General features: G+C 37.6%; 1 protein-coding gene across 1 annotated transcript in view; it reads right to left on the bottom strand.

Moving 5' to 3' along the window:
• Window positions 1–14,987, bottom strand: part of LOC138817094 (guanylate-binding protein 7-like) — a 35,254-nt gene extending 20,267 nt beyond the window's left edge. Inside the window, exons 1-9 of the mRNA XM_070007496.1 lie at window positions 14,929–14,987; window positions 10,210–10,406; window positions 9,227–9,354; window positions 7,267–7,376; window positions 6,840–7,066; window positions 4,701–4,867; window positions 4,049–4,261; window positions 1,924–2,026; window positions 1,426–1,619 (exon numbers count right to left, since the gene is read on the bottom strand). Coding sequence (XP_069863597.1) covers window positions 1,426–1,619; window positions 1,924–2,026; window positions 4,049–4,261; window positions 4,701–4,867; window positions 6,840–7,066; window positions 7,267–7,376; window positions 9,227–9,354; window positions 10,210–10,336 — 1,269 coding nt within the window. The 5' untranslated portion in view covers window positions 10,337–10,406; window positions 14,929–14,987. The remainder of the gene's footprint in view (window positions 1–1,425; window positions 1,620–1,923; window positions 2,027–4,048; window positions 4,262–4,700; window positions 4,868–6,839; window positions 7,067–7,266; window positions 7,377–9,226; window positions 9,355–10,209; window positions 10,407–14,928) is intronic.
• Between the last annotated feature and the right edge of the window lie 527 nt (window positions 14,988–15,514).

Genomic DNA, 15,514 nt, shown 5'->3' with positions numbered 1-15,514 from the left:
GTCCCCTTCACCTCACCTCTTTTGAGTACACAGTTCTTGGGGTTTATTTTGAATTTTGGTTTTTGCCTCTCAAGGGAATTTTAATATTTGTAATCTGATCTATAAATATTGAAATATAGTTACAGAAAAATTGTGTTACATAATTCTTTGAATTGCAGTATATTGACATATTGACTTAGGAATCATCTACATTTTGATCTTATCAATCTAAATTAATATTTCATAATAATCTAAAGAGTTTTTCTGATTTTTAGTCTACAGTACTTCATGTACCTTTTTAGGAACAACTTTTTACTTAAAAATTTTTATTATCATTAACTTTGATACATTATAGAGGCTAGTATTTTCCTTCAATATGTCTTCTAATCAGCTGATTAGTTACACAAATATGACTGATATTAAATTCAGGTTTTGTACAGCAGGCCCTGATATATTCAAGTTACTTTTTTATTTCAATTGAGATAATTAATAGCCTATATATTTTTGTTTTTAATATTTATAAACTCAATTTTTATTGTTGTTATTAAGGAACTGCACAAATGTGTCACAGTTCATAACTCAGGTTATGAGTACAAGGGTTCTTGGGTAATGTTCTCCCTTACTCCACTTTCCCCCTATTTTTTCCTCTGGTCCCTACCCAAGATTACATTGTTCATTTTTAATATAATGTATGTTAAATGTAATGACTGTATTTGCTCATCATCCCTCCATTCCTGTGTCCCCTTGTTGTATTGAACTTTTACAAAAAGCATGAAATCAACTTAAAAATTAAGATTCAGACAAAAGAATGGCCTTCTTTATTAACTCTTAAAAGAAATTTGGAGTCTATTTCATTGTGTAGGGTACCCCTTTCAAAAAGGCACCAATTAATTTAAGATAAGGATGTGGGGCTGATATGAGAAGCACATCACCCAGCCCACCCAATAATTTTCCACCCCATAGCTTCTTTTTCTTGGTTGTTTCAATCTCCTTTTTCAGTTGATATATTTCTTTACCAATATCTTCATATTTATTTTTAAATCCTTCTGTAAGCATTTCTTCTTGAATCAACAAATGAAAAAGTAAACCTTGAAAATAAAACTTACTGAATATCAAGAGTTTTCCCTTAACAACCCTAGGAGATAAAGATCTCTCTCTCTCTCTCTCTCTCTCTCTCTCTCTCTCTCTCTCTCTCTCTCTCTCTCTCTCTCTCTCTCTCTCTCTCTCTCTCTCTCTCTCTCTCTCTCTCTCTCTCTCTCTCTCTTACCCCACACTCAACCACAGTGTTCTTTGACACAATTTGTCTAATGTTTCCTCCTGATTCATGGGTAGTAAGAACATATGTGCTCCTAGCTCCCTGTGATTCTCTCAGGAAGGTGGGAGGAGCTGGCAAAGGCAGGCTCACAAGTATCCTAGTGATATATCCCAGGCCCCATCCAGACTCACCTTCAGCTTGTGTTCCAGCTTCTTTTCCTGATCTCTTATCAGATTCTCTCTTTCCCTTTCCATCTTTTCCTGTAGTAGGGCCATATTTTCCTTGTAGCTTTTCTCTTGGGCCTCCATCTTTTGCTGCTGCTCCTTCTGTTCCTGTCTTAGCATCTCCTTCTCCTTCTCAACTGATTCCTTTGCAGCCCGCTCAGCTATTCCACATTGGTTTTAGAGAAGAAAAACAACAAGAATCAAGCATTAACCCTAACCTCCTGGGATAAGAACCCAAACTGTCTCTGAATTTTTCCAGCGATCAAACCCAGGCACATGTGAGAATGACATGGAAATGTGCTGCCACACTGACTATGATTAGACCTGACCTCTTGTTTTTCAGATTTAGCACCTTGTACATTCCAGTGTAGAACAGGAAGCTCCTTTCATAAAGATCTTCATGTCCACCAGTTAAGGTTTTCAGGAACCAACCCCCTCTTCTGAAAGCGTTACCTTGCCCAGTACCTGCTCTGGCCTTCTCTGCATCAGTGAGAGCTTTGTCTGACTGTAGGATCAATTTTTCTATAGCACTGTGGGACTGTAGGAAGGCTTGGAGAACCTCATTTGCCTAGGAAACCAATAAACAAGTGGAATATGTCAAAAAACAAAAGTCTATTCTCTTGTTGCAAAAATTATTTCCCTCTAAATCCTGTAAAATTTCACTTGTCTTCAAGATTCCTCTGTGTCTGTTCCTTCTTGAGCCATAATAGCAAAGCCAATCTCTCTTGCAGTGGTTAGAAACAGTTTATAGCAACCTCTGCCCTAGCTCTCCAGTCTCTTTTTCATTCATTGTGGGGCTTGAACTAACAGCCTGGCTGTTGTTGCTGATCTTTGTGCTCAAAACTAGCACTCTACCGTTTTGAACCACAGTGCTATTTCTAGTATTCTGGTGGTTAATTGTAGATAACAGTACCACATATTTTCTTGGTGGCTATGAACTGCAATCCTCAAATCTCAACCTACTGAGATTCTATATGTGTGTGTGTGTGTGTGTGTGTATGTGTGTGTGTGTGTGTGTGTATGTATATATATGTATATATGTATAAACACACACATACATACACACACATATATATGTATACTAGCTAGGATTATAGGGATGAGACACCAGCACCCAGATTCAAGCCTTTTTTTTTGTTTTGCAACAGAGAAATCTATTGCTATTCCACAATATCAATGAGATTTATATGTACTTAAAGCATATACTCTCTATCTGGGCACTGGTGGCTCATGCCTACAAATCATAACTAGTCAGATACTGAGATACAGAGGATCCTCATTTGAAACAAGCCCAGACAGAAAAATCCATGAGTCACTATCTCTGAAATAACCAGCAGAGAGCCAAACTGAAAGCGTGGGTCCAATGACAGCACACTACCTGAGCAAGTAGGAATCCTTAGGTTCAAAACTCAGTATCACAAAAATAAACAATATGTCCTTACATTCTACTCTTCTACCAAGATACCTTTATTCTTTTATTTAAAATACAAGGAATCCTCTGATAATTCTTCTTGACCTTCATTCTACTCTTGGAGAAATTTTTCCTGAGCTAACTCCAGAGTTCTGTATGGCTATCCTATGAACTGTATACCAGTTTTCCCGAGTACAGGCTCTAGGAATTTACAACTTATTAGCTTCCTATGCCTCATATTTCTCAACTACAAAACTTGGATAACATTACTTGTAATTTATTGGATATTTCTGAAATTTAAATTATAGGTGTGCAAGTAGCCTGAAACTACAGGTTACTGAGTATTTATGATACAAATTAGGGTGTCAAAATTGAGACATAGTGGTGCATACTTCTAATCATAGCATTGTGGAGGTTGAAGTGGAAATGATATGAGTTGGAACCAGCCTTAAGCTACATGAAACACCTACAGTTAAATCAAACAAAAAGGAAAAACAAAATGAAACACAAAATATGATTTTGAATATGTGTGAGCATTATTAACACTAATATTGTTACCATTTAATCCCACCATTATTTTGTACTTGGTATTCATGCCAGCATGACATACCTCATCTTGTTAAATTCAATTTACTATTTGTATCTGAGGCAAGACTATAAGTTCTTGTGAATAGAACAAAGGGTATCATTAATTTTTAAATCTCATCAACTTAACTAAGAAACAATTGCACGCTTTGATCTATGAAAAAATTCTACTCTCTCCAGAAGTTTCTGGAAGTATCTGGAAGAATAATTAATTGTAGATATAGAAGGAAAAATGCAGATTTTCTTCTGAGAAATGATTCTGTGTTCTTTAATAATGAGATTATCATGCAGGTGCCAATGGCTCACGCCTGTAATACAAGGTACCCAGGAGGTTGAAATCTGAGGATCACAGTTCCAAAGCCTGCCATGGCAGGAAAGTCCATGAGACCCTTATCTCCAAACACCCACTAGAAAACTAGAAGTGGCGCTGTGGTTCAAGCGGTAGAGAACTTGCCTTGAGCTGAAGATCACAGGGACAGAGACCAAACCCAGAGATCAAGCCTCACAACTAACAAAATATAAATAAATAAAGAAACAAATAAATACATAAATGAGATTCTCTGACTAACTGCAATTCATCCCCTTATTCCTCACCTTTACCCCTTTCCTGGGCACTAACTTGTAATCCTGTTCAACCTTCTTCTTGCTTTCCAAGTAGTAATTATGCCCTCCACGTATAGAGAAAGTGCCATTGGAAATGCTTAACATTAAAGACTGAGAAATTATGCTCAGCTCCTTCTGGCAGTATTTGTCAGATACATCTTCATTCTGCAGAATGAAATCTTCCTTCATTCTCTCTATGGTGTTCTGTTAAGACAATAGGAAAACAGTACAATGAAGGCATTAGAAAGAAATTCTATGGTGATCTTCATGGAAGAAATAAAGTGAAGGCCTCGGAGCACATAGGGACAGGGGAATGAGCCATTACCACTTCTGAAAACAGTCTGAGTAATATTGGTAAGTCCCTGAACATTCTAAGAGCCTGGCTCATTCTCTGTAAAGTGATGGGATTCAGTAACAGGCCCCATACAATTCTTTCAACAGCCCAGTGATGAACAACAATAAAGCCATAAAAGAAGCTAAAATGTCTGGTACCCATCAGCCTGTAGGAATCCTCACAGTCATAAAATTCCAGGCTCCGAAATGTACAGATAGGAATTGATCCATAGGATTAAAACGATGCGCATAAGCATGGTGTCAAAAGGGGAAGACGTCATGAAAGACAGACCAGGAGCAGATATTGTACCATTAGATCTTTCTGAAACTCCCACTTGTCATCCTTGAATGATAACTCCATGAAGACTGCGATGGCTTCTCTCTCACAGGCCGCATGCACATCCAACAGCTCCTGGAGGTCCTCAGTGGGGAGCCTCAATTGCTGAGCCATGTGCTGGTTGTAGGCTTGAACTCGGCCTGGGCGCTGTCCCTGAGCTCTTCAGCTCAAGTGGAGTGCTCTACCACTTAAGCCACAGCTCTACTTCCTAGTAAGTTTTTAAAGTCAGTGCTTCATGGAACAAAATTTAAATTTGGTTAGTATAGAATTACATGTAATAAAATTGGTCAATTTTAAATCAAATTGTTTACCACATTGTATTTTACCAGTATCTGGCTCATTGATGTTCCTCAGAAGAATATTGTACAGTGAATACTTAAGAAAATGTCCTGATATTTCTTTTGAATAAGGCTGTCAATCTTTTAGTTATGTTCCCTATAATATCACTATCTTCATTTGTCACGCTTATACTCAATGAATTATATATTTCACAGTTGTTAAATGTACATATTATCAAAGTAGACTGTTTGGGGCACTTGAAAAGACTAACAATATTTTTAGATATTATTTTTTTCAGTCTTCCAACATTTATTGATCAATTCTTTTTAATTTTTATACGTTATTGTTTGTACAAATACTGTGTAGAGCAATTATAGTTACATGAGTAATGAGTATATTTCCTATCAAGCATTGTTGGCTCCTCCTTTTTTTTCCCCCTACAATCCCTTCCCTCCCACCTCTACAACTACACTCCTCTATCTACCTACTCCCCCCACTCTGCCTGTATTGTAAAGTTTGCTTTCCAACATAGTGTCTTGTACAAAGTGGTGTTTATTTTCTTGCTATCGGGGCTGGGAAGGTGGCTCAGTGGTAGAGCTCTTGCCTTGCATGCCTGAGGCCCTGGGTTTGATTCCTCAGCACCACATAAGCAAAAAGAAAAAAAGCTGGAAATGATGCTGTGGCTCAAGTGGTAGAGCGCTAGCATTGAGCTGAAGAGCTAAGAGAGAGCTCCCAGGCCCAGAGTTCAGGCCCCATGACCAAACCCAAAAAATGAAAAACTATTTTCTTGCTATTGTACCATGTGAATTTTTGTTTGTTTGTTTCTTTGTTTTGCATGTTCCTGCCCCACAGTGTATGGCTGTTCTCACTGTATTTGATGTCCGTGCTCATCATCTTGTATGTACACTTCTCTAATTTGGGCAGGGGATGGGAAAAAAATGCTTATTGATCAATGCTCTAGTTGTTCACATTGTCTCTGTAAAGCCTCATAGAGTAATTTAGAGAATGAAGAGATATCCATTATACATCTAAGTTAATTTTACTCTTCAAAATTTTTAGTGAAAATAGTCTTTAAGCAATTTGTGGTATGAACTTATACTTGTGAGTGTGTATACATATATACAAATGTATGTATTTGTATATTTCTAACAGCTTTTCTGTTCTGACTTGAATATTATGCATCTTCTTTCTAGCATTTTTTTCCAGTAGCATCTTACCCTTTGCTGGTGTAATTTTATTTTATGTCTTAGATTTCATTTCTGACAAAGACACAATAGAATCAGAAAACTGCTTCTAACCATTTTGCTTCACTACTCACTAGTTAAATTCTTAACTCAGGAGAGTTTTGCCAGAACTAGGGTTACTAATCAATTTCCTCCTTTTGTGGACAGATAGATGCCTAATCTTCAATTACTTGTTTCCTTTTGCCTGTGTGCACAAGGTTGGTTTGCAATGAAGTATCATTTTAAGGGGATTTTAAGACAGTGATGTAAAAATCTTTGGCAATGAAAATACTCAGCCTCTTGCGTGATGGCTGCCCTTCCAATGATCAATTTTTCCCCTTTAATTTTTTTACTGTAAATGTTCAAAATGTGTTATTGAATTTGTGTGTCGTCTATAGACAAGTATCTTAATTTTTCTTAGAGATCAACTTTCATTTATAACTGTTACAATTAGGGCTCGCTACTATATATTATTAATATATTTTTAAAAAACTAATCAGTAGCCTTTCAAAAATTAGTGTAGCATATTGTAGCACAATCCAATCTCAAATAAGCATACACATCCAATGTGGATTAAAAGGGCTTAGTATATACCATAAACCTACTCAACTCTTCCCCTTCCCGAACCTCCCTCTGGTACCTGGAATAAGCTTTAAGGCATTCTCTAGATATTCATCCTCTGTGATGGGCTGATCATCTAACTTCAGCTCCAGAATGAAATCCCGAACAACCCAAACAAAGTCTGGAAAGAAACTCACAAATTCATCAGAGTCATCCATTTCATCAGACTTCTTAGTGGACTTTGCCCTGATTAGCTCTGTTAGTTCAGTTACATAGCTGGGATCTTAGCTAAGGAATGAAAAGCATCGTACATCATAAACAAGTTTCAGATCTCACCTACAAACCCATTGATAACATTCCATTTGGTGTAATGTACTCTTTCTCAACCAGGAAAACTGAGTCACTTGTAGAAACAGGGTTAGTTGCCATTTTCCTAAACTCAACACAGCATGACTGTTCTTTTCCAGGAAGGATACTGCAGCTGCTCCAGGGCTTGCTGGTTGATGGTTCCCATGCTGTTGTAGACAAAGGTGCTGCTGAGTAGAATGGACAAGGTAAAGATCCACGAGTCATTCTTAGAATCACCCTAGAAAGCACATGAGAGCAAGGGACAGAGGAGTCTACTTGTTTCATTCTTTCATTTATTGTTCATTTAGGACTACAGTTGAAATAGAGAATACAAAGAAGAAAAGTTTATGAAAATATCCTAAGTTTTGGGGGGTGGGGGGAGGCTGGGAAGGGATGTGATGGGTAAATAAAGGAGGAGGCTGCAATGCTTGGTAAGAAATGTACGCATTATCCTGCCCAAGTAATTGTAACTCCTCTGTACAGTATGTTCACAAATACAATAAAATTTAATTAAAAAAAAAGAAAATATCCTAAGTTTATACTTGCTTTTCATTAACAGTGACATTCCTCAGGCCTTGGTTTCCTTAGAGTGAATGATATTGTCAGTGTGCATAAAATATTCTCTACAGCAACTATATATGATCATATATATTGTATATAAACAAATGCAACATATATGCATCTATATGCATCTATGTATAACAGATGATCATCTTTGACAATAATTCACTAAAATTTTATTGTGTGAGAAAAAATTGACCATTTAGTAAATAGGAAAAAATATTTTGCAGCTTCACACATGTGAATGTCTCACTGGAATAATAGCTGTTGTTTCAATGTGCTTCATTTATTTTAAAAGCTGAGAGAATGTGTAAGTAGAGATTAAAAGAACACACACATTGTAAAACCAATAGTAGACAAATGAGAAATGTTATAAAGTATAAGTCATACATATGTATCACATAGTCATATCATTTGGCTGAAGCAGTGAGCATGTGTAAAGGGCTGAAAGATAAAGCAGAAACAAGATTAAGGATGAGATGGACAATGAAGTATAGAAAAATACAATTGTGTACTACTCAACTCTCACCAAATTACAGAGGAAATGAGTAATTCTAGACCAAAGCAATTTATACTATGGTATTAGATTTAAAGTCCTCTTGGCCTCATAAGTGAGTGCTGAGAGTCCATACCCCTAGGAAATAGTTTCTGACTTATAGAGCTGGGTTTTATGGCCACTTCTGGACATCTATAGCACCTGTACTGGTTATACAAAACATGTGTTGGCTCCTGAACTAGGTCCTTACCTTTTACTAATGGATCTACAGAATATAGGATAGGGACCTAGAATTGGTATATTTAGTGAGTATTTATGACATTGTATCATACTCTCAGCTGCAGAGAATATTTCACCATAACATGGACAACAAAATGAAAGAACTCTCAATATCCAAAGATGCAACAAAGCAAAAACAAGGTATAGGGACCAGACTCCAGCTCAGTGGTAAGCATATAACAAGTATGTATGCAAGGCGTTACTTTGTCCAATCCCCAATACCTTCCAGAAAAGCATAAATCAAAGCATAAATAGACTTTCTTTTATGCAGATATGAATAATTGAGTAAATGAGCAGCTGACAAAGTAGAGGAAAATTCTTCCTTACAGAAGATCTCTGATAGCACATGTACATGCTCCCTATGTCTGAGGTAGAATTTAATGTCACTACTATCTCACATTAAGATGTCAATTCTAGAGTAAGGTTGTAGCACATTGGTAGAACACTGTCTAGGATGTACAAAAGACTGATTTGATGCCCTGGACTAATAATAGAACAAAATGGGTAGACTTAGTGACACACTTCCAAAAAACAGAATCAGAAAAACAGGGAAAGTTTTTAAAAAGAATAACCTATTCTTTTTAATTTTTTATTAGAGTTTATCAGAGTAATGCAAAGAGACAATTTAGCATTAATTCATAACTTGATTTGTAGTTGTAGGAATTGAATTAAGCAGTGGAAATTGAATTAAGGTGACATATGGTAAGTTAAGAAATGCAACCAAAGGAGAATTCTCCATGATTTTGATTTACCTTCTCCACATCACCCAGACCCTCAGTGTCCAGAAGGACCAAGGTGAAATTTGGTTTCCTTGGGTGAGTCACACACCACATCCAGATACCTTTTGTTTGAGGTCTCACTGTACTGCCCAGCTGGAAAACTGCAACCAAAGAGAAAAATATTAATATAGGTGTGGTTTAAGTTCTTAGAATATCTTACTGTGAGAGTCTGTCCTTCAAAATAATGAGCTAGAAGAGAAGATATAAAATAAAATGAAGGGAGCCTTCATAGGCAAAGAGTTGATAGAACTAGCGACAGATTTTCTGGAAACCAAGAAGGAGCAAATAAAATGACCTTATTTAAGGAAATCACCCACACTGATCAAGATACACTGCAATCGAGAACTACTCTATTGAATGATAATGCTTTTGTGCAATGACTTGAAGATATTAAAATTTAAAAATCAGTAAAAGTATCACAAAAATCACCCGGCATTTAAAAAATTAAGAAATACACATGACAGTATGGGAAACAATTTTTCTACATTATTTATATTGTTTATAGGCCCTATAAGTTAGTAAAAATTATAAAGCATCATTTTTTTCTAGAAAATGCAATTCTTACTGCTCTCCTTATATCTCACAATCTTTCTTTATTTCACTATTATAAACAAAGCATACTGAGTGATATCTGCATTGATTCTATAGTCCTAATGAAATTATGTCAGTGGTAGGAAGGAAATAATCAAAGGAACTGAGTAGGTAAGATTGGATTGCACCAGAATACTATTCTTGTAGGTCACTAAACAGAATAAGGAAAATTCCTGTTTTGTAAAGGAGTAGGGTGAGATCTTATGAGTATAGATTTAAAATTATAAGTTTTCATGTCAACCTTAATAAAGATTTAAAGTTTTTCCCTTAGCAGGAGTCAGATTCTTCTTGATGGTACAACAAGCATGATTACCTTGCATTATCAAAGATCCCAGCAAATGGCTCCTGTCCTAGAAAACACTCACCTTGGTTGTGTCCTGCCAAGCGGTTCATCAGGTAGGATTTTCCTGTATGATACATTCCTACAATGGCCACCACCACCACAGGCTGTGTAATCGCTTCAAGAACCTTGACTGCCTTGGGGTTCACCATCAACTGCTCTTTCTCATTTTCCACTAGGCCCCCATTTGGCCATCACAGTGTATCCTGATGACATGTTAAACTGCACCTCCCCCCCCAAAAAAAGTAGAAGAAAGAATAAAAGATTAATAGAATACAGATCTAGTGGCAACCCTAGGAACAAGTACAATCTCTCTTGGAGAATGTGTGTTAAGTTCTTTTTACAAAATTAATTTATTTTGGATACATTTTTATTATCTTTCAATTACTGTACAGAGGAGTTTCAATTCAACATGTCAGTTTGTGGGGTCAATGTATCTTGATCAACATCACCCTCCCTTCATTCTTCTCCATGTCTCCCAGCCCCACTCATCCCCTCAATTGTGAACAAAACAACTCCTGGCCAAACAGCTCATTGTCAGAGGTACCATCCTATCAGTAAAGGAAAGGATAGGCTACCTTTTTTTCAAGGACATCTCTTAGATGAATCATTATTGCATAATAACTCTGCTGACACTCTTCTTGATAAAATTGTCTCTCCACTCACAAAGAAGACTAAAAACATTTAGTCTTTCTAGTAGCCTGTTATTTGTCTAGATGAATACAAGTGTTTTATTACAGTAGAAAAAAGAGCAGAAATTGGAAGATGAAAGGTGTTCTCAGAGTAACTCTGAGGATCTCAAACATCTTATAATATGCTGGTATAAATAGAGAGAATACCATTATGATAGCATAAGAATGGAAATACCATGATAGTTACAAGAACAAGATACTGGTAGAATGAAACAAGGATGGACTAAGATAGAATATAACATGAGTCAAGATAATTCTAAGAAAATGATGCTCTTTCCAATAAAATGATGCAAATGTGAGTACCAGTATTTCAGACAGTAAAGGATTTTATGCAGTGTATCACACTCATTACTCACTCTTGTCATTAGAAATTCTACAGTTGATTTTGAAGGATTTAAATGCTACATAATATTTGGGGATGTGTCAAATCATGCCTATCACATAAACTTCAGGATGTACCAGAGTAAGAAGAGTGAAATTCTAAATGAGTAAGGTACTGGCTTTGGGTAGAATCAGTTCCATGGCTCCCAGCCAAGAGTCACTTTGAATATGAAGGAAACAAGGATCCATGGAAATAAAGAAAGGGGTTTCCTGTGAGGAGGAAGAGTAGGCAGGAGAGGAGCAGTGGAAAGATGCTGCAAGCAGGACCCATGAAGGATGAATGGGGAAACAAGAATCCAGAGCCAACGGAGATGACACAGCAAAGATTCAAAAGACAGTCTTCCATGGGTTCCCATCATTTACTCACTATCAGATCTGGAAAGAGAATCTGCCTCTGTACACCTTCATTATCTTGTCAACAGTATAAATAAAACTAGTCCTGCCTGATTCACTACAGTACAGGTTAAGGAAATCAATAGTTAAAAAAAAAATTGCAGTAGGATGATCCTGTTACCTCCAGTGAACAAATGAGACCGTGAGTTAATAAGTGTCACTATGTCCTGAAAATTATAAACTACCAAGGAAACTAGGCTAAAGAAGAACATTTCTGTTAAAAAAAAAAAAAAAACAAACCAAAAACCTGCCTTCCAACTAGCTTCTTCTTCCAACTAGCTCTGTAAAACTTCCTTTCTTCTGTAGCTGTTAGAGAACACAAAAAAATTGGGTCAACCATGACCTTTCAACTACTGTGCTAGACACAAGAGAAACTCAAGATTGCTTTTCTTCAGATTTGAATTTTAAGAAAGCACTGGGAAGCTGGGCGCGGGTGGCTGGCTAATGCCTATAATTCTAGCTACTCTGGAGGCTGAGTTCTGAGGATCGTGGTTCAAGCCTGGGCAGGAATACTGTGAGAATCTTACCTCCAATTAACCCCCAGAAAACTGGAAGTGGTTCTATGGATCAGAATGGAAATTAGGCTTGAGTAAAAGAACTCAGACAGGCCCTGAGTTCAATCCCCATGACAAAAATAAAAATAAAATCACTGGGAAAAGGAAGATAAAATTGTAAATATTTGTTTATTTCCTGGTCTTCACTTTTTTTCCTGCCTTTCTTCCTTTATTCTTTCTTGTTCTTTCTCTCTTTACTTCTTTCTTTCTTTCCTTTCTTCCTTACTTCTTTCTTTCCTTCTTTCTGCTTTGTTTTTCTTTTGTTCCTTCTTCATTGCTTTCTTTCCTTCTTCCCTTTCTTTTTCTCTCCCCTCCATCCCCTCTTTCATTTTCTTTCTCTCTTCTATCTTTCCCTTCCTAACTTTTTTTCTACTCCCTTCTCTCTCTCTTCTCTCCTTTTGTTTTACTTCCCATGCTCCTCTTCTTCCTCTGTCTTTTCCCTATCTTTCCCCTGACTTCCTCTCTCTCACTCGTCCCTTTTCATCAATCTCTCTCTGCCACTTCCCTTTTCTCCCTATCTCTGCCAGTCCTTCCCATTCTTACTTCCCCTACTTTTTCTCCCCCTCTCTTCTCTCTTTTTCTCCTTCTTTCTCCTTCTCCCCCATGTCTGATTGCAGTGCAGGACTAAGATGGTGAGCATAGACGCTTTCAAATCCAAATTAAACAGGAGAAAAAGGACATATACTGGATTAGTAGTTTCCAAAAGCTATTGCCTTAGTTATACTAACATACAATTAAATTAAAACTATCCCAAACTGATTTTCTCTTAATAACACAAGCACACTGGGGTCTTACTATGGAGCTCACACATTTAAAAATTATCTTTCAGAAGTTTCACAAAGGAGTTTCAATTTCACATGTCAATTTCTGAGTACAATCATCTCGATCGAAGACACCCCTTTCATGCTTCTCCTCAACCCACCCATCTCCTTAGTTTACATGGTTTCATTTTCACATATAAAAATCGAATATTATGACTGCATTTGCCCACCCTCCTCTCTCCACCCACCCCCCTCCCAACATCTTGACCTCATGTTCAGCTTCAACATAGTAAATTGTTTAAGGGAGTTAAACAGTTCAAAATAGACCCCAGGCTGAGACCTTACTGTTGTTTGTTACATTTGACCTTTCTTTGTTTGTAACATTCAACAAATGTTGAAATACATTGTTGGTGGGAGTGTAAACTTGTTCAACCACTTTGGAAAGTAGTATGGAGGTTCCTCAAAAGACTCCATATAGACCTCCTCTATGACCCCGCAATCCAAATTTTGGGCATTTACCCAAATGTTTACAAACAAGACCACACTAAATCTACCAGCACAACTATGTTTATTGCAGCACTATTTACTATAGCTAAGATATGGAACCAACCCAGATGGCCCTCAGTAGATGAATGGATCAAGAAAATGTGGTATATATACACAATGGAATTCTATGCCTCCATCAGAAAGAATGACATTGCCCCATTTTTTAGGAAATGGAAAGGCCTGGAAAAAATTATATTAAGGGAAGTAAGCCAGGCCCAAAGAAGCATAGGTCCCATGGTTTCCCTTATTTGCAATATCTAGTATATGTTTGAGTCAAGCAGAAAATGTCAAATAAGGTGATGCTAGGGAAATGAACCCTAAGATATGTATTCAAATGTTTGATTTCTTTCATGTGATTGTTTCTAACACGTTTATGAGATTATTTTTTTTTTTGCTTTGTATGTCCCTCCCCCACAGTATAACACCTGCCTTCACTGTATTTGATGTTGATATAATTTGTGGAGGGGAAGGGGAAAAACAAATCCTTTAAATAGGGATACAGGTGGACTCATTGCAACACTGAGATGTAAAAGTTGTTATGTCAAAAACGAGCTTTACAACTTTGGGGAAAGAGGAGAAGGTTGGGTGGGGGGGCGGGGAGGGACAGGAAGGGATGGGAAGGGGAAACAAAGGAGGAGGCTACAATGCTTGAAAAGAGATGTACTCATTATCTTGCCCATGTAATTGTAACCCCTCTGTACAGTATTTTCACAAATAAATAAATAAATGAATGAATAAATAAATAAAAGATAATGGAAAATGTTAAAATAAAGAAATGAGAAAAGAAAGTCATCTAAGCGGCTCAGCTGCAGGGAATCCATGAACTAGTGCACATGGACAGCATGAAGATGGGCAAGCCGTGCACTGAGGTTTCAAATGGACTAGTGAAGACTACTTTTGCTCTCAGCTTTTCCAATTCCAGGCAGCTACCCTCGGGGAAACATCTGAGAACTGAGGGTAATGGTGAAGTTGGGGCAAGAGAGAGCTGGAAGGAGCGACCCTCCAGCAGTGACTCTGCTGGGGTTTGGGGCTAGGGTTTGGTCCCTCAGTGCCAGCAGGGAATTAAGGTCCCTTGAGTCACAGGAGGGTAGGTGTCCCATGCAGGGCTCTCTGCTGCAGCCCCAGCTGGACAACTGAGGAACAGCAGATCTTCCTGTGTATGCTTTGGTAGGGTTCAAGACCCCATGATTGCCTGGGGACTGAAGGAGCCTTAGGAGCTGAATTACAAGAAGCATTCGGGAGGGTTACACACCATGGAGCTTCCCATGTCCTCCCACTCCACTGCTGTCTTAACCTCTGACCTCTCCCCAACCCGCCTCCCGGACCCCCAGCTAGTAAAATTGCTATGGACCTCGTTCCCTGTTGCTGATCCTCCCTGAATAGCACACCAAAGACCATGTTTCTACACAGAACTCACCTGTGTGTGTGCTCTGTAGTCAGGAGACAAGTTCTCAGCTGCCTTAGCTCTGATTTCTTCTGTCTGGCTTGTCAGGAAAGCACTGCTCTTAAAGCTGAGCATCAAATCGCATAAGGCAGCCTGCCAAGTAAGTGTTGTGCAAGAGAAACAGTGAAAATGAAACTGTATTCATGTGTTGCTGAGGTAATCAGAGAGTTTTAGCACAGTTCTTAGTTAGTCAGAGGATCAACTTTGTGAGCAAAGGGAGGAAAGTTCCAAGGTTCTGCAACAACTTCACAAGTGAAAACTAAGCAAAGAATAAAAACAAAACAGAATAGTCAAAGATCACTGGTATTTACTCAGAAATAGCATGGTATCATAATAGAAATATACCTGCTATGTAAAGCACAAGAGTAGTCAAAGAACTGGAGGAACAATGAGATTTGGTTTTGAGCCAACAAACAAAAATGTTTTCTTTTACCCACATAAAGTGGCATAATATTTGCTGTATAATTTGAGTAACATATGATGTTTGTTATTGGTTTAGATTCCAGTTGAAATTGAAAGGTTATTATGGTATACACTGGAAAGTGGCATTCATTATTAA

The sequence above is a fragment of the Dipodomys merriami genome, unplaced genomic scaffold (assembly GCF_024711535.1).
Source record: "Dipodomys merriami isolate MVZ:Mamm:240054 unplaced genomic scaffold, mDipMer1.0.p SCAF_7, whole genome shotgun sequence".
Classification (NCBI taxonomy): domain Eukaryota; kingdom Metazoa; phylum Chordata; class Mammalia; order Rodentia; family Heteromyidae; genus Dipodomys; species Dipodomys merriami.
This window is presented reverse-complemented; position numbering and strand designations above follow the sequence as displayed.